General features: G+C 41.4%; 1 protein-coding gene across 2 annotated transcripts in view; it reads right to left on the bottom strand.

The window, feature by feature from the left end:
* PPP2R5C (protein phosphatase 2 regulatory subunit B'gamma) overlaps positions 1-27,081 on the bottom strand; it is a 137,789-nt gene that overhangs the window by 86,647 nt on the left and 24,061 nt on the right. The window contains exon 1 of one of the 2 annotated variants that reach the window (XM_006270411.4): positions 7,265-7,445. The exons of the other annotated variant lie outside the window; for it this stretch is intronic. Within the exon in view, the coding sequence (XP_006270473.1) occupies positions 7,265-7,358 (94 nt within the window). The 5' untranslated portion in view covers positions 7,359-7,445. Of the gene's footprint in view, positions 1-7,264; positions 7,446-27,081 lie in introns of those variants that run through there. 2 annotated transcript variants of the gene reach the window in all.

The raw sequence follows: 27,081 nt of genomic DNA, 5'->3' as shown, positions 1-27,081 counted from the left end.
AGGCCTGCACACAGATGCACGTGATGCCCCTACCTCCAATCAGCTCCTTGCTGGGGCAAGTCAGGAAATGCTGGGACAAACTTCAGTGGTGAGCAGAGCAAAATCCTGGACATTTGTTACTATTTTAAAAAACCACCCGGACAGAGATAGGAGGATGCAAAAAGACGATATGCCTGGGAAAACCTGGATATATGGTAATGCTACTTGCCCACCAGAGCATGGTTCAGGAGGGGGCAGACAGTGGAAAAACCAAGGCATGGTAGGATGAGGGCCTGTCCTGACCACCCTAAAATGGCAGAAGCTAGGTCAGCGATTCTCAGCTTTTTTAGCCTCAAGCCCCGCCCCCCATGTCTTTTCTGAATTGAGATCTGAGGGTGCAGACAGAAGTGCAGCTCCCAGCTGTAACTGAGAACGATTTTTGCAAAGCATTCTGGGTTACTTTACCCCGGACCAAACAGAAGTTCACTGCTGGATCCAGGGGGGAGGGGAATCTAGATGTGCTGGGAGCTTGCAGCCAGGTTCCCATAGCAACAGCCAGGCTCTCTGCCAGTGCTTGCTGTTTTCAGAATGGGAGTGGAGGAAAGGCAGCAGAGGAAGCTCATTCTTGGGGCTCCCCAGCTGGTGCTGAAGGGTGGGGTGGGTGAATTGGAGCCAGCCCACCTCAGGCAGGCTGCAATACACCTGCCCCACCCTCCGGGGAGGCTGAAAACCCCCCAGACTGAGCTCCCTTTGCTCCCATTCTCTCCCACTCATTGTCAAAACAGCGACAGCCTGGGAGCTCCACGCAGACACAAGTTACAGAAGACACTAGATTTTGTAACATCTTTATCTGATATCTCATGCAATGACAGGTCACATTTTCACCCAATTGGCCATTTTTGAAGCCGTGCATTTGTTTGGTCACAGCTATAAAATGCTTTTTGTGGCCAGATCAGGAGAATATTGTCACTTCTATCTCCACCCTCAGTGATGTTCCCGTGGGATGCCAAATTCAGAAAAGTTGTGAAGGGGGTAAGGCTAGTTGAGAACCACTGGTATAGAGACTATCCTTTGCTTAAAAAGATATTTTGCTGTAATTTTTTTAACAGTACTTTTCAGCATTGATATGATGTCCCCCAGCAGGGGAATGGAATAAGTTACATGTTTTGAAAAAGTGTGCATGTACACACACCTCCCCACCCCCTTTTCAGGTATAAGAGCGATCTGCGTCACCAATTTTAATTCAGAAAAAGTGTGGTATCAGGTTTTGGAAATGCTGGTTTATATAGCACCAGACATAACGGGGCCCTAGATCTTGACTAGGGACATTTGAAGCTATCAAAACATTGGCAATGCATCAGGAGGGCAAGTCTCCCTCCCCCAACTTCTGCACAATGACAGTGTGGCACAGGGCTGTGACCAGCCAGAGCCAGGGCCTGGCAGCAGCAGGGGTCACAGTGGCACCACAATTTCTGCACCAAGCAGGGTGTGGGGCTGCAGCATGGTCAGAGCCAGTGCCTGGCAGTGGCGCAGAGCTGTTCCCGTCCCCTCCCCCCCACTGTCAACACTTGTGTGTCACCTCTGTACCAAAATACAAGGCCACATATTCTATCTGAACGTTCCTTGCCAGATCACCATTTCCACTGGCCTTCTTTCCAAAACTCTGTACAGGAAAGCACAAGAAAAATGCAAAGAATATTCACCTTCTCACCTATAAATGGTGCCTGAACTCAAGACTAAACATAATGGCAAAACAATAAAAGGGGAAGTCAATGTTGCTGTTACCAATCCTGCATCTCTTCTGTAGAGACTATTGTATTTGTCAAAGTATCTTTCACAAAACCTAAATGTACGGGGGGGGAGGGGGTGGACACGGGACAGGAAAACATTACACAAAATCTTTCAAAACTTGTTGCTACCCTGGGAGTGGAAGGAATTAAGCATTTAGAACAGAGTGCTTCAGCAGGCTCAAAATGGAAACTCTACAGGAAAAAAATCCTGCAAAGTGTTAGACTCACTAAACCTTACAGTTTCCATCCTCCTTCACAGTTTTCACTATCTCAACAAAACCTCTTGAAAACATGGAAAGACGATGTAAAACCACAGAGAAAGCAGACCACAGAGGCAATGTCTATGCTAATGCTTGCATTGCTACGGATACAGCAAAAGTAGATTAGACAATGTAGTGGTAAAAATGTTTGTGCTCTGCCTTTATACTAACCTTGTCACTTGAACTACTAGCTGCAGTTCCACAGTGATAGCCTAAGAGTAGAATATTACTTCACGAAGAAAAAAAAAAGTCTGGGCAGAGAAAGCTGCATCTACAACGGAAACTGTTTAAAGTGTCTCTCCTACCTCCCCCTACATCAGTGGCAGCTGGTAGGCCATGCTTACATTGAGAAGAGAGATCTACAATTTTTCCAATATGCCTGCTCTCGTTGGGAATGGCTACACAAACAGTCTACTTTGGGCTAAAAAGGGGTTGTGCTGTATCACATGTCAGCTGTTCCATGGTAATTGGCTGTACACAAGCTCTTACCCTGAAGTAGATGGAAAAGACTAACAGAGCCAGGCTGTAATTTGCAAATGGAGGAAACAGGAACTCATTTTCCTAGTTTCTTGAATATGTATATAAGCTATTTATTAAAAAAGAAAAAGAAAAAAGCAGCAACTAGCTTTAAACACTGCTTCTCTCCAATACAAATATTTTTTTACACCAAGTATGGAAATATGTATGTTATTTTTTTAATCTTAAAATATTTTTTACAAAAATTTCCGGTACCGTGTTCAAGGAAATAAGGACTCCCACACTTTATTTTTGCCTTCTCTACACTTAAAATACTTAGCAGACACCTCATTTTAAAAAGAGTACCTATTAAGATAGTTGAAAATATTATAGCAGTTCTCCACTGAAATAGTTCATAAGAACATAATCCATTTAACCAAAATTTAACCAAGAAATAACCTACAAATGACAAATGAAGTATTTTGCTGGAAATTTAAAAACGTCATTTCAATTCCAACCAAAATTAAAAAGGCTGAAATTTCCATGGGAAATCTGACTTAGTGGCTGCAAAAGAACTCAACAGCAAGACCAAGGGACATCCTAGTGAAGATAACACACCCTTTTCCCTATACACGTCAGGTAGATAGTATTTGCATTTCCCTTTGCTCTTAGTTGCAATCTGGAGCTCTATCAAGTATCTCAACCTTTTTGTAGTAGGAATCCTTCAAGGATATGCACCTTGAAATGTTAAGGAAATGGAACTGAGAGGGAAAGTCTTTGCTAAGTTCTTAGCTAAAAAAGGAATGGGGGGTATGAGGGAGAAGGATCCTTGTCTGTTCAGACCCGCTCCACACACACTCGTCTATTCTTGGACCTTCCTGCCCTTTGAATAATTATTGCTCTTCCCTCTTGCTACCTGGGCAAGGTGTAAGCAGCAGAAATATAAATCATCATAATTTTGGCAGTTTCACTATTATCCACAGGGTGCTGAAACAAGCCACTAGAGTCTAGTTTTAGAGTAATACTGTTTTGCAAAACTGTAAGCAACGGAAAGAGTGAAGCTGTCTGCAGTCTCAGGAAAACAAGGTTTCAACTCCTGCCAGGAGGGAGGGATTTTTAAAAAAATCCTGCATATCAAGTACAAATATACAGTATTTAAGACAGTAGTTTTTCATTTCTGAACAAATCCTGCTTATCTCTCTTTCACACATTGAATAGATTTGCCCAAAAGTGAGCAATGCTAGGCTGACAATGTTATAGCCTAATTAGTGGCCTCAAAATGGGCTAGTTGGAATGTATACGATAGGCCAACGCAATGAGTTTGAACTAAAGATTAGAAAGACTGCATTCAAAGACTGAATAATTACATATGATCCTTAACAAACTACATGATAAATTCTTTCTGCAATAGAATAGCCACAGACCTGGTACAAAAACACATTCTTTGAATTTTTAGAGCAAAATTCTAAAATTTCACTTTTAAAAATAAGGTTGACCTCCAACAAAAAAATTCCCCATTGCATTCAAATGGACTCCAACATAGCCTTGTGTCTGCAACAAAATTTATAAGAACGGAGACAAAGTTGTGATCTTCCCTGTTTGTCTCAATGCCGGTATTTACTTATTTCTCATCAGGTTTCAGGACCAACACACAGGGTCAGATCAAGAGAAAAATAAAAATGACACAGGCACCCAGACACCACCTAGGTAGAATTACCCATCTAAATCCAAGAAAGCATTTCACAAAGTCACACCTAACCACTTTAGCGCTAGAAGGCTCATAGGTGCTTGAGTTTAGTTGCTCTGTGAACTCAGACGTTTCCACCATGACTGAGCAGAATATTTAGGCACCTCACACTTAGAAGCTGTTTGGGGACCACAAACTAGGTATGTTTGAGTGCCTGTACACGAGTGTGGAAGCTGCTCCAATGCACTGTAATTACAGTGCGTTGAAGCAGATTCAATTAAAATAGAGTCTGCTGGAGCGTGGTAATTACTGTGCTCCAGACAAGCTCTGCACCTCGTGTATCAGTGTCCATGTACTTCAAAACGACGGCAGGGGCACTTGAACTAAAGCTCGTCAAAATGAGCTTTAGTTCAAAAGTCCCTGCCACTATTTTGAAATGTGAGGACACTGACACACAAGACACTGCAGCACTTTAATTAGAGCAGCTCAGAGATGCTCTAATTAAAATGCTGCCCCCAACCCCCAGAGCACATGTAAAAGTGCCCTTTGTGCCCAAGTCCCCCAAGTTCAGTAGGCAAGCTCAGACCCATGCCCAATACCAACCTTGTGATACTCAATTAGTATTTCACAACTGATTTTAATTAAAAAGTACGTCACCACACTTTTGGGATGATAACCTTGCAGTTAGACCTCGCATGCAGGCAGTGAAAGCCCTGGGTTCCAGGCCTTTCTCAATCTGAGTGGATTAAATCCCACATCTCCCACACTCCAGGGAGACTGCTCTTAACGATTCAATTAAAAACAAGACTGGAATGAAGAAAGTCTCCAACCTTACTGTCAAAGCTAGATGACTGGGGAGAAAATAAAGGATTCAAATGGTAAGAAAAGAGCAGGCAAAAGGGAACCTAACTCTATGTAAGAGTGACGAGGACACTCTTGAGTGTGGGTTGGGGGGGCAGGGGGGAGGGAAACCTAAATAAAAATGCTTAGGATAGGAATCTCCTTAGGCTGAAGAGGGCCAAGAACCCAGATCTCCCATTTCCCAGGTAGTGTTCTCTTATGCATAAAATAAGCATCATCACTTCACCCCCTAGCTGTCTTAGCTTTTAGGCACAGGACTATTTAGCTTCTTTGGGTCTGGCACCTAGAATTCACTGCTGATTATTATAAAAAAAATCATATTAAAACATAATATTGTTATAAATATTAAATATAAAATTATACTAATATATAGTCTAAGCACAGAAGGATTTACATATATCCTATGCTTAGCCATCAACCGTGGATGGATGCACCATGGCTATTAAGCCAGCGGCCTGTCAAGAGTTGCTGATAGCCACTTGCTCCCCACAACATTAAGCCCCACACCCCCTCCATTTTTATCTAGTGCCTAGTGTCTAGGATCTTCTTCAAGTTTCAATACCAAACACTCGAATAATATTCTCTCTCAAGTGCCAGCATTTCAGTTGGTCCTTTTAAAGATGTGATAACCTCTTGCAAACCCTTCTCTGCCCCCTCCAAAAAGAGGAACACATACCACAGTCTATTTTTTTATCCATACAAAATTTGGAAGCACACTGAAAATTCAAAATTTGGCAACACTAAGCTAAAACATTTTCTAACACTGAGATGTGCACGACTGATTGGCCTCCATTTGTATTATGGTAGCACTGAAAGGTCATGAGGCAAGAAATTTCAGAGTAATACCACAGCTATTGTTTACAATGTATTAATTCATTTTAATCACAATTTATTCAATAAACTTTCCACATCTGAATTCCCAAGAAATTATTTTAGAACCCCTGAGGTACCAGAAAATCCAGCCTTTAAACTGGAACCCTGTGGGATATTTTTTCTTCACAGAGGCCAACCTTCCATGTTACCATGATATAGTCAATTGCACTTCAGACAGATGGGGAATATTACTGTTTTTAAAAAAGGTACGCCAAGGAATTCTGATCTCTCTAAATTGCTTTAATCAAAAAAAAAAAATCATCAAGCTTTTTAACAACTTTCAGAACAGGTTCTTAATAAAAGGAGCTGCATAATGTATGTTTCTGAATTAAATTTTGTTTGGAGATGTACTTCTGAATAATTTTAACTTATGTTGGAGAAAGCTGGGGAAATTAGGTAATGAAGTACCTAATGAAATATTCATCTGTTTTTTAATACAGCCTAAATACAATTCTTATACGATGTGATGAGGCCAACTTGAAGAGTTTGATCTCATAAAAAGTTATAAAAGAAAAATGCAATGAAAGACGGACATTAAAAACAGAACAACTCACTTTAAATAACCAGTTAAGAGTTTGGGGGGGTTTATTTACAGCTCTTTAAAAGACAGACATGTATCAGCATAAGACTTCAGCAGTTGCAAGAAGTGATATATATTTTCCTCTAAAAAAGCAAGCTAAGATGTATTTTAATTAGAATTTTTGCAAAGTGTAAAATTAGGAAGCAGTCGTAATTCTATAAATCTCAATGTTTTACAAAATGACAAAAAAATTGAATTCAAATTTCAAATGCCAATTCTTGAAAGAAAAAAAAAAATCACTTCTAGGAAATGCTTTCCAAATAAATACCAGATATTTTCATTATTTATGCATTATTAATGCTTGGTATTTTTCTAATGTCTTCCACATTCAGCTATGGACTGTAGTGGGTTTTAAGGCGTTCTAATTTGTTCTCACAGGAAAAGCTTTGCAGCGCAAACATTTATGTTACACAAACTGTGTACCGATAACTTAGCTCTGCCCTGCCCCCCACACTCAATACCTTTCTGGGGTAATGACTTCACATCCTTTGACATCAGCACAGCCTGAAAGGGGGATGGGAGTCACAGGAGAAAGCAGCAAAACCTGCTTTTAACTATGAATGCAATGCTTCTCTGACTTCTTCAATCCTTCTAACAGCATTTCATGTAAAAATGATTTATTTCTATATTCCCACAGTTTTACTCGGTCTACATCAAAATGAAACAGATTCTGTTACAAAGGACTTCCTGCTTTCCTTATCTGAGAATCACAATAGCCATTTATTAGCTAGCCAAAGAGGGTTACAATTCACTAACACACACGCACACAATAACTCACCTCTAATATGCAAAAGGGCCACAGGCTGGAACGGCCCATTGGAGTTGGCTGCATCAACCACCATCCTGCTGCCAGCTTTATTACATGTCAACATCTAGGCTTCAGCAGAAAAGGCAATGTACTCCTTAAGGCAAGAAACCAGCCTCCATTTTAGTTTAAAAAAAGAGAGAGAAACTGAAGCTCTCTGCAGCTGGAGGGAACTGGCTAGTTAGTGATGTCAGCAACTAGGAGAAATCTGATTGGCTAAGAGCAACAACTTAAAATGACACTAAAAAACTGCAAATGAAAAGAGGTTTCTGTGTGCCTGTCACTGTGTATTAAGCTTCTACATTTGTCTGCTTTTCCTTGTGCCTCCATTCATCAGGAACTTAAGCAAAAACTCCTTTTTTCCTGTGCGCACACATTAGCAAAGCCTCAAACAAACTTATCTTGACAAAAAAGCTTGAACAGAGAAGACTTAATATCCATGATTATTTCTCTGTTGATCCTTAGTTTTCCATGTCATGTGCAAAAAAAATGCATGTATAAACCGTTTAGTGCAGTAGATACATTTATTTGTACTGAAATAACAAAATTTTAGCTATAGTTTCTTTTAAAAATAAACTCACTAATTCCTCAAGAAAAGTTCTCATAAAGCATACATGCTATATTATTTCACTCCACCTTTCTTCAATGCTAGTTTTCAAAAGCTGTTCATTTACACGTCTTTAATCTGTATGTTACCATATACCAGAATAAAAATCTAGTGAGAGACATCACCTTTCACAGATCAGCCTCTCAATTATTCAGGCCAAATACATTTAAAAAAAAAAAATTAGCAAGTAATTACATGGACAGTTCATGGAAAATTTTGCAAAGTTTTCTATTAAGATAAAATTCTGCTTTTACATCTTATTCCTTCCTGTATATTCTAAGCTGAAATGAAGACACCTTAACATTTAACTTGACCTACAAGCTGGGGAAAAAAATTAGATCCAGCTTTTTTTTAAATTTCCATTTGTAATATTTGTTTATAAATAAAACATAAGCTTCAGGTGTTTGAAATGCAAGCCTTGCAACACTAACAACTGCATTTAAGTGAAACTGGCATTTGATTTTTACTGTACAACTTGAGAGAAATGTGAAGAAAATGCATAAAATAATGTTAAATAGCAGTTTTTTAAAAACTTACATTTTTAAATAACGTTTTGTTAACGGGATACAATATGTAAACATTTCTTAAGAAGCTAAGATTTTAAATTGCCAGCATTTATTTGAAACAATTAGTTGTAAGATTATTTCTTTTTACTCTGTTGTTCATAGAAATACATACATTATTATGCTTATCTTTGTACTAAAAGCCATTTTTAATATAATGCAAATGCTTAAAGTCTAACAGCATCATCCTAAACTATCAACATTTGTTCGGTGAAGGTCTGTCAAGAAGGTGGGGGAAAAGAGCAACAGTCAGCATAATACGCGATACCTGGAACTCAATTCTCCTGGTCTTCCAAAGTAACTAAAAATCATAGGAAATGATTTAGAATTTGTGAATATTTTCTCCAATATGAAAATGTATGCCCACAACACAGACCATCAAAAGCCAAGTCTATTAAACTATAATTTGCTCTGCCTTCTGACTGGATTATGTATGCCCTGACCAACTATAAACTCTGCCAAGTGGTGTCAGCCCACTCTAAATTGTAAACTCTTAGGGGAAAAGACTATGTGCAAAGTTTTGTACAGCACCACACAGATTATACTCAGATATAATAAGATCCTACTAACACAAGACCCTCCTGAACCAAGGGAATAGAACCTTTATAAAGATACCACATTTACTTGAATACAAGGTGGTTTCTCCACTCCCCTGCCCCTTCCCCCTCCCCGCCAAATCAGCATGAGGGGGAAAAAAAGCCCCTTGTCTTGTAATCACATACAAGGAAATCTCTCTAAATACACTATCATTAAACTGCTGCCAAAAGTAGCATGTGCTCAGCAATAGAAACCAACTATGCCGTTGATTAAAGAGAGCCAACACTGAGCATGGCTAAAATACATGGCCCACATCACACTGATGGGAACCTACCACAAAGATAGATTACTTCAACCCATCTGAATAAGACATCTGCAGTCCCATCTCCCCCCCCCCCCCCCCCCGACTTTTTTTTTTTTTTAAGGTCATGGGGAAGCACTGCATATACATTTTTGGGGCATCCCAGGTCTCATGACAAGAGCACCCAGTTCCTGTCATGAGTGGGGTAATTAGCACATGAATCATTGGGGGGGGGCGGGGGGGAAGGGATATCTAGAGTACACATCCGTACTGAGCAGTGCTTAGCTGTGGGGTCACTGTGGCTTGAAGTGCCATCTGCTCTGCTGGGGCCCAGCACATGGTAAATTACAAGCCTTTGGCTTTGGACTAATAACATGCATATAGTTTGTACTACACAGAAGTAGGTGCCAAAATGCTGCTGAAAAGTGAGCTGACAGAGTTTTCCTGTACTTTAACTGCTGCCAGTTTTAGTAACATCTATCAATTCTGGATGAATTAAGTGTATGGGTACTATATACAAATTGCTATAGCCATGTTTAATTTCAAGGTTAGTTTTCAAATTAGCCTCTCACTACCATGTGATCAGGGAGAGCAGGGCCTGACAGCAAGGAGTGGGGAGAAGGGGCTGCAAGAAGAAGAAATTGAGGGGCAGAGGGCAAAGGGGCTATAGGTTTCCCTCGATGTGTGTGGGTTTGATTTATGCTGATGTCTTCTTATGCAATGATCCTTTTTATACCTGAAATTTGTTACATGTGAGGTAAATTCACCGTTATGCTCCCCCCTCCCCCAAGCAGGTAGGTCTGTGAGTTTGTGAGGGGAGGGGAGAAGGCCGTGAGTGGAGGGGAGGAGGGAGGGAAAGGGCCATGGGACCAGGCCCACACACCGCAGCCCCTGCTGCAGCTGCTCTGGGAGTGGCCGATGCCAGTGGCTTGCAGCTGCTGGGCTGCGCAGTGCTCCGAACCCCCCGGGGCTCTGCTCCCCCTGAGGGACCGTGTCCCAAACCCCCTGGACAGGGTAGCCCAGCAGCTGCAGCCCCTGCTGCAGCAGCCCTCGGAGCAGGTGATGCCAGCTGGCTGCAGCCACTGGGCTGCACTTTGCCCTGACCCCCCCAGCATGGTGCAGCCCAGCAGCTGCAAGCAGGCGGTGTTCACCACTCCCAAGGCTGCAGCAGGGGTGGACAGCTGCCTGCAGCAAGACAAGAGGGGGCTAGGGCTGGTGGTGGCACCAGGCTCTTCCTGGTGCTCGAGGTGGGCTGCAGCAATGGGGGGGGTGCTGCTGCCACCCCAAAGTTCGCTGTAGTCCCCTGGCAATCTGCCCTCCTAGCACTGCTGCCAAGCGCTGGGAAAAGCTTGGTGCCGCTGCCAGCTCCAGCCTGCTCTCGTCCTGCTGCAGGCTGCTGCCCACCCTTGGGATTGGCAGACGCTGCTTACTTGCAGCTGCTGGGCTGCACTGTGCCAGGGGGCTCAGGGCACGGTGCAGCCCAGTGGCTGCAGGAATTGGGCTGAGGTGAGTGGGGAGAAGCAGAGCAGCGGGGTGAGTGGGGTTGCTGCCCACCCCGAGCACCGTGAAGAGCCTGGTGCGGCCCCTGCTGCAGCCCTGGGAGCGGCAGATGCCGCCTGCTTGCAGCCACTGGGCTGCGCCATGCCCTTCTCCCTGCCCCTTCCAGCCCCAGCCTCAGCCTCACTCCCTCCCTCCCCCTGCACTATGGGGACACATCCCTATCTGTTTCATTGTAAACTGGGTTCACTTTATGCAAATTCAATTTATGAGCTGCTCTCTGGGAATGCATACACCCCATAAAATTGAGGGAAACCTGTACCTGACTCCCCAGATTGATTTTCCCTGCTATAGCAGTGGGAGGGGGACAAACTCAAGGAAAGACAATTTTCCATATATAGAAACTAATTATTGGGCGTCATCTTATAATCAGGGTCTTCTTCTAATTCAAGTAAATACAGTAATTCTTATTTTCACAAGAGAAATTGAGAACAGAATAGTGTAAACAAGTCTTGCTTTTCCCGCTTATGCAAAGTGAAATTTAGTTTTACATCACGCTAAAAATTAAGACTACAGCAAAGTTTGACCAGCTGAGTGGTTTCGTAGGTTCCCTCACCTCCCCTAAATGCATTTCTCTTCTCTGACTATGCTGCGCCTCATCTACTATATCAGTGTAAGACAACTCCCATTTTACCTCTTGCATGTCTGCCCCTGTGGCCGTTAATTGCATCAGAAGAGATGCAAAGATTTCTAGTCCATCAATAGGGAGGTTAGACACTCCGTTAGGACACAGTAAAGTAGCTGGTGGTGTCCAGAGCAGCAGTCACAACAGGAAGACAAGTTTTGTTTCTGGTGCAAGCAGTGCCTAACTGAGGGGAATCTGAAGTTTTGGAACATCCAAGAGAGCTCTGCACAGGCCAGAAGCACTGAGTAGATGCAGTCTCCTGTCATCGTTCAGCAACTGAAAAGGGGGTTGAGGGCAAAAGTCCACTTGAAGCTCGTTGCCCAACTACACTAAGGTGACAAAGGAAGCTGGTTTCTGTTGTGCTCTTTTGGAACAGCGTGATGTGGTTAGTATTGTATTTGGCCGCTTTTGACTCCCCAGCCCGAATAACCTGTTACCTGGTTACAGGTGGAATAAATGGAGTAAGTGAAAGCTCATGCTTGTGGTAGCAAAACTAGGCCCCAACTCAGCTGCACAAATAGAAACCGCACCCCTGCTTTATAGGGTTAGGTTCTTTATACCCTCTGGTCCTCTCTACTAAAATGAGGGATTATAAACTAGCCAGGGGTATGTATTGTCCCAATAAACAGTCACATAGAACTGTTGAAGTCCTTCAGCTATTTTCTGCTCTTTTTATTTCAAAGAGCACCACTTTTCTGATCAGCTGCACAGGACAGCTGATAAGTTCCAGCTGACTGGAGAAGTAGCACCCTTTGAAGCAGAAGTCACAAACAACTGAATGGCTCATCCCTTATTGGGCAACCTACTGCCACTGCAAACTAAGTGGATTACTGCCTGGACTCAAGTGAGCCAGGTTCCACTGTAATTCTCTTCAGACACTGACTTTATTTATTTTTACAAGTACAGTCAAATGGGAGGTAGGAATCAGATTTATGCTCAAGAAGAAAAGTCTAATTGCAAATAATAAAACAACACAAGACAGCAGGAGCCAACCTTTTTGGCAGACAAGCCACCCATGAAGACTTTTACAGTCTTTTCTCCAGTGCCTGAGGAAGGGGCGTTTGTGCCTGAAAGCTTGCAATTAAAGAGATTTTTTTTTTTTGCAAAAATCGTGTTGGTCTAATAAAAGATATCACCTCTACTATGAGCCCTGATTACAAATTAGTTTGGCACTCTCCCTAAGGACCACTCCAATCCTTTTCCCCTGTTTGATTTGAAGCTCCACTTTTTACTATGTGCTGCCACTGTGCTGTTGTCCTTTCCATGATCTGCCATAAGCTATAAACATAGGCTGCCTGTGCCACTTCTGGCATGTGCGCCACAGGTTGGCCATCCCTGAAATAGGACATACTTACACAGAAAGAAACAAAAAGAGGAGATAAACTATCTACTACCAGTAGCTAGTGAAAATAAGTCAAGGTACTTTTCTTGTGATACACCCATGACACTGTTGTTTTCCTATGTATTGAAATGTGCATACATTAGCTTAACATGAGAGAGAGAGAGAGAGAGAGAGAGAGCTCTTGATGTCCAATCATAGTAAAAACAAAGACGCTTTTGTTGCAAGACAGTTGTAAATAAAACTAAGATTGACAGTTCTTTCAAAGCAATGAATTTAGAACAATATAGCTAAAACTCAAATGTTTTTCTGTCCGCTCTGCTAGCAGAAATTTGGTTTCCCTCATCACTTCTTGCCCTTCTCCTGTGGAATTAGAAGTACTTTAAAGCAAAAAACTGAATCCTGAAACATGGGATTTTCCAGACAAGCAGTTTAAATGATTTATACAAGTGGATCAGTTATCTGGTGACTTAAGAAGGTATCATAACCACAGTACTAACCTGCATCTTGAAGCAGACAACAGAACTTCAGATAAATCCTTTCATTTCAGGAAAACATCCAAGTTTGATTAAATGGGCTTGATCCTAAACTAACATAATTTGTGAAATTTGCTTGTGCACAACTCATGTTTAATATGGAAACATCTGTGTACTTTGCCAGACTACAAACTTTATTTAAATATGGGGCTTATCTGCTTTCTCAGTTGCCTTTTCACCTTCCTGTTGGATTGAAATTTTAAGGAGTGGTGAAAGGGCTCAGAAGAAAAGTTATTTATTTAAAACTTTGTTTACCTAGAAGTCCCCTAAGGAAAAAAAAAGCTGACCATCTCAAATCAAATCAGCTTTTCAAGGCTGAATTCCACGATGAAGGTAATTAAGCACTACATTGGTTGATGGGGAACGGTTCACTCAACAAAGTGCAGGTATTATAGAAGACAGGGTCTTCCACTGGCTGCTTCAGAGAGCACATAAGGAAGCTGGCTGCAAAGGACAGCCATATTCTGCAGGGATATGGATTCTCCATATTTTGGAGGAGAAGCCATGGGGACAAGGGACAGGAAGAAGGATCCTGAAATCTGAAGATTTGGACCTCAGCCCCAAGAATGCCCAGAATTTTAAGGTTCAGCATCAGTCTTCCCCAGAAGATGAAGAGGGGTAGGCAGATTAGAATGGAAAAGTTTGAAAGGATTTCTCGTTGGATATTTTCTCTCTCGTGTTCTCTGGCATAGTATTCATCCTGGAATAAGATAACTTCTCTTGCAGCTTAGATAAAAGGGTAGTCTTAACCCATGTACGTGGTCTTTATCTTCATGAACTTCACTAGTGTTTACTGTCAGACACCACCTTATCAAATATAATTAAGCTTCTTAGACAATGGTAAGGCAGATTTTCTCAGAATAATCTATCTACTCTCTAAGGCTTGAGTCAGAGTTGGCATCTGGCCACAGAGCTTGTCATTAGAGCTCTTGCTGCCAATCTCAGTCCATGGAATCATGTAAATTCTGTCTGGGCTGGATGGCATATGTACATTTGTGTTTGACTGAGTCTCTAACAGTCCTCCTCTTCACCTCGAGAGTTTTGAGCACATTTTGGAGAAAGGCTCTCCTAATACTCTACACTACAATTTTTACCATCCAAATTAAACGTTTTTTCAAGCAAGTGGATCCAGAATATCTGCCTCTCCTACCTCAACTGGTTTGTGCATTAATTTTTTCAGTTCAGTTCCTTATTAAGCAGGCTCCTTTGGGGGCTTCTTTGTGCAGACTACTTAAATTGCACTACAAAGCATTTGCCTTCATCAGTGCTAATTGCTGTTTTCAACTCTTCCTTCTTGACAGAGTATTTCCATTGGATGGAAGTCAATGCCTACCAACCTAACTGAATTCTCCAGAAAAGGTAAACCCCTGGCAGGTGCTACCTCACAATGAAATTTTTGGCCTATCAAGTAAGGTCAATTCTGATTGAAACATCCCTTCCAAGCCTCAAATTTCCTATTTAACATAGCAATTAAATATCTAATTCTAAGCATATTTCTAACCCTCAGACAAAAAAAGTGTTTGTTTCATATTTTTCCCATTTTACAACAATTAGGAGAAGACTGCTGTATGTCCCCCCATGGGTCAATTTTTCTACCATAAGATGCAAGTTATTTTCCAAGCTAATAAATGCATTAATTGGAAATATCCTACTCCTGAATTGAGAGCAGAACCAGATTTTTTCATAACTATTTCTATATTAACTTTAAGTCCTTCAAATAAGGTGTCAGAATTTTTAAATACCAGGGAGAAATTCAGGGAAGATGAGAAAGACCAAACAATTAAAGAGAAAACAAAACCTTCCACTTTTAAATAAGTTATTTAAAGACATAAAAGTTAACATAAAGGAAGAATAATTAAAAAGGAATGAATTAGTTAACAGAATCATTTGAGATGGAAAATCCAGATATGGACAAACCCATATTAGCATGGTTGTTTGCCACAGCTGAGAAAATTAAGGGGAAAAAAATCATTTGATGTACTCAGATTCATCAAGTGTAAGATGTACTTGAATGGCTTTAGAAATTAAAAGAAAGCAGCACTGCCAGTAGCGGATGCAAAACTGTCTCTTAATGCTTTCAGATGCTGACTAAGGAGTAGGTGTTTGATAGGGCAAGTGAACTGACTAAAGGCTTACAAATTCAACTCCAAGGTTTGTATAGTCCAGAAAGATAAAGTTGTTATGGTCAGATATAGTTAAAAAGGTGTGCTGTTTCACACAGAAAATTACAAGGTTATACGAAAAAGAAACACATTCTCTCTTAAGCATGGAAAAAATAGCTTAAGGATCAGTTTTTGGAAAGGTGACCAATACATAGGACCAGGTAAGACAATCCAGGTACTATGCACAACCCCATATGGGCCCTCACTTTATTTTTGTGCTGTGGTCCTATCCCCAGGAAACTGATTAATTAACCATTAGATCAGATGGGTGAAGTGGAGACTCTGCCATTTCTTGAGTGACTGTTGGCCTTTGCTCCAGGACATGATTCCTTGTGTCCAAACCCTGCTTATGGAGAGCTTCTATTGGATCCCCTTTTTACTGAGGGGTGCTTTAGTTTTGATATTAAAGTGTAGAAACAATTATTTTTAAATAACAAAACCATAAAGAATCTCTCACCCTCAACTGCAGGAGCCTCAAATCCTGCCCTAATTACCTAACAAATAAGCACCTGTATTTAAATGCATAAAATTAGATTCTTCCTTTCATAGAACCTTCATTAGCCAAATACAGAATCTAAATGTGCTGGCAAAGAGTTCTGAATGATTATGACAGAACTCTACGCAAAAGAACTAATTAGCAAATCTACTCCTGAAAACAATAAAAAAGTCATAACAGGAAGCTATTTTTAAAGAGATCTGAAATACATGGAAGGATAGGTAAGAGTTGAAAATAAGGCACCACATATTTCCAGAGCCTTTATTTTCATGGATTCTATCCAAGTTTCAGTGGAAACAGGTTTGGTTGGAAATGCTGCCAGTAGCAGATGAAGAACTTTCTCTTAACACTTTCTGATGGCAAGGAGTAGGTGTCTGATACAGTAACTGAACAGAATAATGTTTATGAACACAATCCCATGATCTTGTTTAAAGTTAGCCTGGAAAAAAAAAAAAGTCTTGAACTCATAGACCAAAAGATTTTCAAAAGAACCAATCAAGTCAACCATAAGAAATCAGAAAACGTGAAGTTATAGTAGTTTTATTTCTTTGCCTTTAAATTAGGGTGACCATACGTCCTGGTTTAGCTGGGACAGTCCTCGATTTTGGAGGCCAGTCTCAGCTAGCTGGTGAGAGTTAAAAGTAACCATCTAGGCAATGCAAGGGTTGGGGTGCAGTCTGGTGGGGAGGCATAGCAGCATAGTGCACCAGGCCAGTGGGCAGGCAGACACTGCTGCCCACCTGCTTGGTGCACCACGCCACCCTGCCCCTACCTCTGCCTACAGCAGGGCCACTTGACTTGGGAGAGCTGGGGGAGGGGGCAGTGTCCACAATGTCCTAGACTTCCTTTTGGTCAGCCCATCTTTAATGCACTTTTAAAGTGTTATTCATTCAATTAGGGGTGTGGCTTCAGCAGCAGCTAGTACTTCCACAATGCTGTAGTGGGGAGAAGCAGCAGCAGCTAGGTCTTGGCACCCTCCTTTCTACCTCAGACCTGAGCTTGGTCATTCTGGCCTGAAGCCTGGAAAGGTTGCAGGCTGCTGCTTTAGATAATTGCTAATAAAAATAGCAATGTAAACTACAAGTTGAAAAAAAAATGTTTAAAAGGAAAGCTTCCAAAGCTAAATGGGGGGGGGGGGGAGGAGGAGGAGAGGGCACAGCAAGCTCATCATACAAGTTCATTTAAATATTCAGTTACATTTATGCAACAAAAAAAATTAAATATAGAAGGCCCTGCTCATATAGCTTAACAGTTGATTTATTAAATCAGTGGTGCTCAACCTTTTCTACCTGCAGGCCAAACTGACAGTGCCCCGTCTGTCTGCGGGCTGGATCTGGCCTGTGGTTCTCATCCAGTGCTTGGGTGGGTGCAGTGGGCACCATTCAGCCATGTGGAGTGGGTGGAGGGCAACCCAGCCCCAAACCAGCCCTGTGGCCTTGCCCCAATCCAGATGGAGGGAAGGCGTGTGGCTCAGTCTCATAGTGGGGAGGAAGGGGGCACAACCTGGCTTCAATGGGCTGTGTGGGGTTTGGAGTTTGGAAATTTGGCAGGGCAGGGATGGTACTCATATTAATGGCCATTGCTCTTCTACCACCAAATTTCCAAAGTCAGGGGGAGCCTCATGGGCCAGATGTCAAGGCTCCATGGGCTACATCTGGTCCACAGACCAGAGGTTGATCACCCCTGTATTCAATCAAAATTTACCTTCAGACAGTAACTTTAAGTTAGGAAGCATTTCCTGGTCACTGGATTTCTTCCATATAATAATAATAATAATAATAATAATAATAAAGTTTATTTTCTAGCCACCTAACCTGCTTGGTATAGCAGAGCAAGAGATGCTCAGTGCTGTCCTCAATATAATTTTGTGCCAATAAAAAAAACAGTGCAAAGGTAAAAGGTTCCAAAAACTTAGATCAAGGCACAAATGCTGACAAGGCCAGAATACTACTTTCCATAATGAGCCAATACAATATGGTTTATGTGCACTGAGAAGCTTCAGAAGTTCCAAAAAAACAACTCTGGGTATTGATTTCTATGAACTAGAATATATTTGTACCATGTTGCAATCATGTTTTTCCCATTTAACATACTAGCCCCTGAGGCAGCTCATAGCTTCTACTGTTACACTTTAATTTGCAGAATGTTAAGTCAGTATTTTAATCAATACAACTTTATCTTACAACTGCTACATAACTTGATACCTAAAGTTACCCTACACACAGAGAAGATCCTGCCTTCAAGTACTGTAGCAGGTAAAATCCTGCTTCTCCTCTATCTGATAGTCAACAAAATTTATTCTCTTAATATCTTCAAGAGGAGGTTAGAGAGGCATCTGGCTGGGGTCATCTAAACCCAGCATTCTTTCCTGCCTATGCAGGGGGTTGGACTCGATGATCTATTGAGGTCCCTTCCAACCCTAACATCTATGAAACTATGAATATTACACAACTACCAATTTTATACAGATGTCTTTGGTATATCCAGGTGTGCATATATATCCAGTTGCTTAGGAGGGAAATAATAAATCCTAGTGAAAACAAAACTAGTTTTCTTCTAACAAACTTATCATAGCTATGGGTAATAAGCGGCATAATGGAAACTCATTAATGTCTATATGTTTGGGGGGGGGGGGGGCGGACAGAAGGAAACTGACCAAAGACAAACAAAGAAATTTCACTTTGAATCTTGTAATTAGTGTATATAGTTAATTATAATTCAGAGAAATATACACCATTCTTTTGTCCTTGGACACTCCAGAAATCTACTTTGCTCATGTTTGGATTATCCCCTTTAAATCAAGGAACATTTGATTGTTTAAATTTCTGCAGTGATGGTTCCAGTTTTCCAGATAGTCTTTTGAAGCATCACAAAATCGATCTGTCCCAAAAGATGAAAACTACAAGAACTCCTGCATTTTCCAGTTATTTATGATTTAAACTAGTTATTGGTCATTCTAAATTCAATACTACACATTTCTCTATTCCAATAATCTCTCACTATGTAGCAGACAAGATGAAACACCATCCCCAATGCTCTTCATTTGCTCAAAGTAGGCTTGGATTTTGGCATACACCTAGAAGTTCAAACTGAAAAGGAATACCTTAAGAGAACTCTGTTCAGAGAGAGTATCCTTACAGAGACATGCATGCTTGGTGCTTTAAAGTACTTTTTAAAAAATTGGTGAGCATGGAAAAAGTAAAGGGTCTAAAAAACCAAACCAAAACAAAAAAAAAAAACCCCATGCCAATCAGAAACATATCTTCACCAAAACTCAAGACAGGGCTGATCATCATGCAGATCAAGATCTATAGCACAAACAAAATACAGCAGCATCTTTTTGTATAACATGCAGTTATTCTATACCAAGAAAGTAGCACAAGGGTCTAGCTCAGCAATACAAAGTTAGTCCGTATTTACTGACATTAAGACAAATCAAAACTAGATTTCAAGGCAAATTCCATGGCCACACCTGTCAACTTCTTAATTCATTTCATCCTACCTTGATTATAAACTTTCATATAAAAGTTGTATCCATTTTTTCATGGCCACAAGTCCAATGCTGATGAAGTAAGATGCATTTCTGTAAATAAATTGTGAACTGTATTTGAAAATAAAGTCTGAATTACAGTGTGTATTTTCCTATTACTGTCAAGGCCCACCTCTGTTAAAAAGTGGCATTCATGATATTATACAAGTCAACTATAAGTCTCTGTTTTAAAAAGATAAATTATAGAAAAGTCTACATATAGCATATTTTGAACTGGTATAACATACGACTATATACATGCATGACTGCCACACTGACAAAGATTTGGCAATACTCTGGCACACAGTTAATAGGTAACACTATCACCCTTTTATTTTGTCAGTTCAGCAGACAAGAACTGCCCCTCTACCTTACACACTCACTAAAAACCTGACTTCATGGATCTGAAGTGGCAAAGTATAAAATTCACTGCCACAGAGTAAAAAAACTCAAGTGTTCTTTTCACTTAAAAACAAAAGGGAACCTGCACATTTTCAATGACTTTCTATGTACAACATTGCCATATCTGAACATTGAACATCTAGACAGAACTTGTTTGTCTCATTAGATGGCACAGACCAAAAAAAACCATGAGCCTGTCTACCTATTTGTATAGTTAAAAATCACTGGGGAAATTTGATCCAAGTCTACATCTGCACTGTAAAAGATCTCTCTTCAATAGAGGTTCAAATGGGTACAGTAGAAATGCATGACTTAAAAACAAAACTATGAGCACAGACAGGAGGGATAATATGCACCCAATCTGTCCACAGACTGCCACAGAAACCTTCACTGCATGAGGGTTTAGATGAAAATGTTTCAAAATAGAGCATCTTCTGTAACTTCTGTCTGCCTGCCAACCTCTGAGCTGTTTTTAGAATGGGTAGTGGGAAAGGGAGTGGAGGGAATTTGGTCTGGGATTTCTTCAGCCCCCACTGAAGGGTGGGGAACCCCTAGAACAAGCTACCTCTGCTCCCTTTCCCCCTTCCCATTCTGAAAACAAGGACAGGCTGGGAGGGCAGAGGGGCTGTTGCTAGGGGAAGTTGGCTGCACTTAGATTCCCCTCCCACCTGGAACCAACAGTGAACTTCTGTTTGGTCTGGGGGATTGTTACAGGAAGCGTTCCGAGTTGCAAAGCATTCCAAGTTACAGTGGGGAGCTGCACTCCTGTCTGCACCCTATAGCAGAACAACTGCTATAGTGCAATATAAAATCATGACATGAAATTTAAACATTCACCAGTGTCCTCTCAAAGACATTATTTTGGAAAACTGAAATCTGACCTTAGAACTTTATATTTTAACAAATCGTGAGAGAGAAGCATTTACTTTAAGTGACCTGGATATTGTTTTTAAAATGACACAGTTAACAGGCTTAAATTTTGTCTCTTTTTAATCTTTGCAGCTTAATTCTTTCTTACCCCATCCAACAAATCAAGGTACTTCAATACTGCTGTTCCACAGGTGCCAAAATTCACACACATCGAGCTTACTTGGGAAGCGAAAGTTATGCTCTTCTCAGTAAAGTGCAGGGAAAAGAAAAATGTGACAGGTTTTCAATTTAAATATGTGGGTTAAAGAAGAATATTTCTTGTTTAAAAGAATCACAGACCACTGTTTCCAAAACTTTTTGGGCCAATAAACTCATCAACCAGAGAAATCTCTTGCAGACCACTGCACCCTTTTAACTGAAAACATTTAATTGAAAAGGTACTGTAGGTGAGCCGCTGGCCAGCTAGCAACCATTTAGAGATACACCGATAGATCGGTTGCATATCAGATTGGCACTGATAACAGGAAAGTTAACATAATCAGCAATCAGCTTTTTTAGCAATAATGTCACTGATAAATGCAGCTAGCATGCACGTAGCTAGGAATGCAGCCGGGCAGCTTGAAGAGCAGTGTCCTGTCAGCAAGTCTGCTTGGGGGGATGGGACGGGGAGGGGACAACAGAGCCACAGGCAGCTAGTCCAGAGAGGGTGGAGAGTTGGGGAGGAGGCAGCTCCTGCCATTGTGCATGCCCCCGGGAAGGGACACGTCCCTCCCGGATTTGTGCATGGAGCAAGGGCAGGCTATGTGCTGTGGGCTCAGGGCCAAGGGCTGTGTGGCGTACTCCTGGCAGGGGGACTGGGCCAGGGCTGTCCTTGGGGCAGGGAGGGCTCAGTTGCGCAGGGCAGGCAGTAACAGTACTGAGGGGGGCTATAGCTACCCCAAAATTCCCCATAACCCCCCCCCCCAGCACTGCCACCACCACCTACCTTGCACAGCTGAGCCCACCCCACACCAGCCCAGTCCCCTGCCAGGAAGAGGCTGGTGCTGCTCTGGCCCCAAGCCCACAGAGGACAGCCTGCCCTCATCCTGCACACAAATCTGGAGGGGCACATGCCCTCCACCCCCACCTCCCCCAGGGGTACACAGTGACAGGGAGCTGCACCCCCCATGCCCTGGTTCCCCCTGGAAGAGCCCTGCTGCTCCATCCTGTGCCCCACCCCAGAGTCCATTCACCCTGGCTGGGCAGCGCCTGCCCCTGCCCCGGTCCCTCCCTCACCGTAGAGGCCTCTGTCTGCTCCCTCCCATGTCCCTTCCCTCCCTACAGACTTATCAGCAGGATACTGCACTCCAAGCTGTCCAGCTGCATTCCTGTAAATCGGCTACCAGATTGGTATAGCCAATTATTAACCAGTCATATTGGCCAATCTGTATCAGCCAAAAAAACGTTTATTGCTGCACCCCTACCATTTACCATACTGTTACAAATCACCAGTGGTCTGTGGATCATTTTGGGAGCCACTGTGATAGGCCAAATTCATGCAACTTATAATAGTTCCTCCCTAGTGACCCAAAATGTTGCTAAATTTAGGGTAAGGCTAAAAAGCCATACAAATGCTGAATTAATTATAAATACTTTGTACCAAATGATGATTAACATTCCTTGGTTTCTGGTTGAATCCAAATCATTTTAAAGAATTTTTTCAGGTGCTGATTTTTTTGTCTAACTTAAATCTTGACAGGGTCAAGCTAAAACAAATATCCATTTGACTGGCTGCACAAAGATGGTAAGTGACTAGTATGTAATTCACAATACATTCGGAGCCTCCACTGAGAACTTCTCACTTATTTTTAAGGGACATACTATTAAAAATTGACTTCTCAAAAAATTCAATGCAACTTGAAGGAGGACCACCACTCCTAAAGGAATTTCCATGTTTATAAGGCGGGTTATTTGGAATTCAAAAGTTTACATAGACTAAAACCTATGGGAGGACAACTAAGGAAATACCCTAACTGGCAGTGTGAACCACAGAACAAAACATAATATACATAGCACAAAGAGCTTACAAAGGATATGCACGAAAGCGAGAAATATCAAAAAGGTATAGTTTCCAGATAAATCAAGCCATTTACATGTATTTGACACTGGGTATGGTACCATTTATGAAGATAATTTGTTATATAAATTATATAATAAATTTTAAAACCATTTTTAAAATGTGATGTTCTGTATATTTATGGTACAGCACATGATTTGCATATATTTATAAAATGCAAATGAATTACTTTATTCAAAAGAAAATATGGAAGTTTCTTAAAGCATAAGGTACCTTCTAAAATGTTTACATTTGCAAAAATCTGCATCTTTAAGAAAATTCCAAAAAATCTTTTGGTAAGTCATGAATGGAAAAAAAAAAAAAAGAAGCGGCTGGGTTATTACTACTGCTACTGAAATGCAGCTATCCATCACTTATAACAGACTTTGAAGGCTGAAGACATGGCTAAACACACTCAAGCTGACAGGCTGTTATAATATCCACCAACTACTCAATTGCTTTGTTCAATCCAACTTAACCACCCAAGTTTTATTAGAATACAGTCTAGACAAGCCTGCTCTAATCCATGCCCCACTCTAGCCTGGACGCAGAGACAATCAATCATATCTTTGTGACCATTTAAAACAAAAATAAAGTTGGGTGCTGCCAGCATACTGAAAACATATCAGCCCTTCTCTCTTCTAGTCTAGAACAGCCTTGCATACGTATTGTTCCAGACATGTTATGTTAAATGCTTACTGGCACACGAAAGAGAAATTACCCAGTACTGTTTTAGGATCCCAATGGAGAAGGAATTATGCCAAGGAAGGACAGCTGTGTGCATAACAGACTACAGATACATGTCACACACTTCATAATTCATGATATTGAAGCCAGTCATTGGTCTCACTAGCATGAACAGTTGTCACCCATCACTAGATCAAGCAATTCAACAAGAGCAGCCTGGTTCATTACTAAGTTAAAATCCCAACTGTGAAGGGTCAAGCAAGGCATTCAGTCTCATTGAGAATTGTGTCACAGACCTGTTATGTATTGCCTCTCACTTCATTTGTGGAAAAAAAAGTATCATGTACATAAAAGCTATAACAATGCACACATAGCAAGGGCCTGAATTAAAACCGTGCAAGCAATATTATTTTCCTAACTTCCAAGTACCTGACTTCACAGTTTTAAATGCATTTTAATGCATGTGTAAATGTTTGAACTCTTTTATTTTTGTAGCACTCAAGTACTGGAGCACTACAAGAATGGAGAGAGACTGTAGCCTTAGGCTCCATTCCAGCTGCTCAAGAGAAAACACACTCTAGTTAGCTCTAGAAGTATGCCAACCTGCTGTCCATCCCCTCCAGCTATTCTTCATCTGAGGTCTGTCTTCCCTCAGGTCCTCATCGGATCCATCAACCCCTTCCCCCACAATCTCTTTGCCCAGTCTGTCCTAGTTCTTCCTATTGCACCCAAGATCCTTGGAGATCTGCATCTCTTTCCTGCTAGTCCCACGCTCCTTGTTTAGCCAACACTGGTTTTCTCCAACCCACCAGCCTCATTTCAGTGTCCACCAATCAGCTCATAATTTCTTCCCTACCTCTTTCCCAGTTTCATCAAACCTCCTTGTTCCAAACATTCTTCTGCTTGGTCCCTTTTCCCCTACCCAATTCAAACCAGTCTTTCCTCACACTACCTGTTTATCAACCACAGGAGGGATGCGTGGGGAAAGACAAGGCCAGTGGTTCTCAACCTTGTCAAGACTCAAGGCATCCCGTTGAAAATGCCAGCAGTTAGTTTTCACTCAGTCTTGTAATTTACTTAATTTTGTAAGTCATGTTTGCACATCTAAGTGTTAACACTGTGCAGCATCCCATGGCACCCATGAAAGGATCTCATGGCACCTCAGGATGCCAAAGCACTCTGGTTGAGAATCACTGCCTTAGCCTGAAAAAATTGCAGTAATTGGGCTGCATGCATCATGCATGCAGTCTGGCTAGCACTGTGAAAGTAACTGAGCTTCTCACCACTCTGATTTTGAACTACTAAACATTTTTAAAGTTTCTACAGAGCATGTGGGAAACTACAAATTTTTAGGCTTACAACTTGGACAAATTTGGACATAAATGCCATGCTTTAAGCAAATTTCAAGTACCTGCTGCTCAAAGATTATGTATGTGAAAAGTTCTGACAAAACAATGTACCGCCTTTCCTCAATCTTTGGAAAGGCTGAGCTCTTTTTAACCCGTTTTCCCAAAAAATAATCAGTACAAGACAGACATTTGGCATGGAAGATTTCATCTGATAGCTAAATTCTGCCAAAGGCTGAGAAACCAAAACCAAGGTCCCAGAAAAGGAAGTGTTGGACGATCTTAATGAGCAGTGCTGTGAGCTGATTATAATAAACATATGCATTCACGTGACTTAAGAACTAGGGTTCTCAGGTTTCTTGGAAGAAATGTTTTTTTAAGAACACATCTGACAAAATAAAGCTGAGGTTTGGGATAGAAGTCTTAACTATTTGAACATTTAAAAGAAAACTCACAATATTTTTGTGTAAAGCCATTTACTGAAACAAACTTACTTTCAGCCAACTAAATACTCTTGCTATAGTTTCAATATAGCTGACTGTCCTCTTTTTTTATCCAATGGCAGAGCACACATTACTTCACACTTACATTAGAACCATTCTTCTCCCTGAGTGGCTACATTTCAGTGGTTGATAATGCACTGCAAGTATGTGCATATTATGTTTTATGAATACAGTTAAGCATTGCAAGATGAAAGCACTATGCAAATGTTGTCTATATTTTTAAGAGGTTGTAAACATGTTATCACTGAAGTTATGTTCTTTTAATCAAGACGACTGAATATACAATAAATAATGAAATAAAATACACAAAACTTTGTAAGCTTCACTGTTGAATTTTCTGAAGATTATGTACAAAAATCTCAATACTATCTTACAGCAATAATTTTTTTTGGGGGGGAGAGAAGGGGAAAGAAAGGGGAGAGAGTTTATCTAATGAATGTAGTAAAATGAGTAGATCTGCAAATCAAAAAAGTAAGAGTATATATTTGCAAGCATAGAATTTACTCTGCTGACATTTATTGCCAGGTTTTCCTCTATTTAAAAGACTTACACTGAAAAAAACCAAACCACCAAGAAAACGTTTCACTAGTGAAAGAAAGTTCTTAAAATTTGGATTTTGCTGTCAAAGTTTTTTCCATAAATCATAACATTAGCAGATGGCTCAACTAGAGGGCATTATTACTTAACTGAACGAGCATGAATCTCAAACTGCATACATTCTCCAAAAATTAATAATCCAAAAATAACCGGTACATGTTATCAATGCTACATCAGTAGCAAGACATGAAATTTTTGGGACTGGCAACAAAACAGACATCACCAGGTCCTTTCTTACACTCCAGGTCCAGACATCACTTCCACCCTCTTGCAGAGAGTTTCCTACATCACAACTGACAGCCTGGTTTACCATTTAAGGGCTTAAACCAAGACTAAATTACTTTTTTCCCATAGTTACCTTGTAGTCCTGGCTATTGTCTCATATTCCATTTTGCCTACAAAGTTCTCTAGGCAGAAGTAATCTTTTACTTGTAAAATGCTGAATACTATATAGACAACATAGAACTAAAAAAGGGAACCCCCTGGGCCACTGAGTACGGTTCCCCTGCATTTGCAGGCAAAAGTTTTACCCAAAGGTTCTTTTAACAAATATAAATAATTACAAAAAAACCACCACTCGATTCAAATGCTCGCACAGACTCAAAACAAACAGCAGTGAAGACATCCTACAACAGGGGTCGGCAACCCCTGCCATGCGTGCCAAGCGTGGCACGCGAGGCCATTTTGCTTGGCACGCCATGGCCAGCTCTGGCTCCGGGCAGCTGCTGCCAGTGACGGAGCCTGGGCTAGGGCTTGCAGTGTCCCAGCTAACTGCTGGGAGCAGCTCGGGATCTCAACTGGCAGCAGCTCCCCAGAGCCGGGACCTGCTGTAGCGGGGAGGCTCCAAACAGCTGTGCCGGGCTCCAGCATCAGCTCTGCACCAGCGCATGCAGGCGTGCCTCGGAGCGGGCGGTGGGGGAGGGGCCTGAGGCAGTGCAGCCCCGGTCTCTCCCCGCTCCCGGCACGGAGGTAATGAACCTGGTGCAGCCGTTTGTAGACAGCCCGGGGCTCTGGGCAGCTGCAGCAAGCACTGCACTA

This window comes from Alligator mississippiensis, chromosome 2 (genome assembly GCF_030867095.1).
Source record: "Alligator mississippiensis isolate rAllMis1 chromosome 2, rAllMis1, whole genome shotgun sequence".
Taxonomy (NCBI): domain Eukaryota; kingdom Metazoa; phylum Chordata; order Crocodylia; family Alligatoridae; genus Alligator; species Alligator mississippiensis.
Note: the sequence above shows the minus strand (reverse complement) of the source record. Positions and strands in the feature narration are given on the sequence as shown.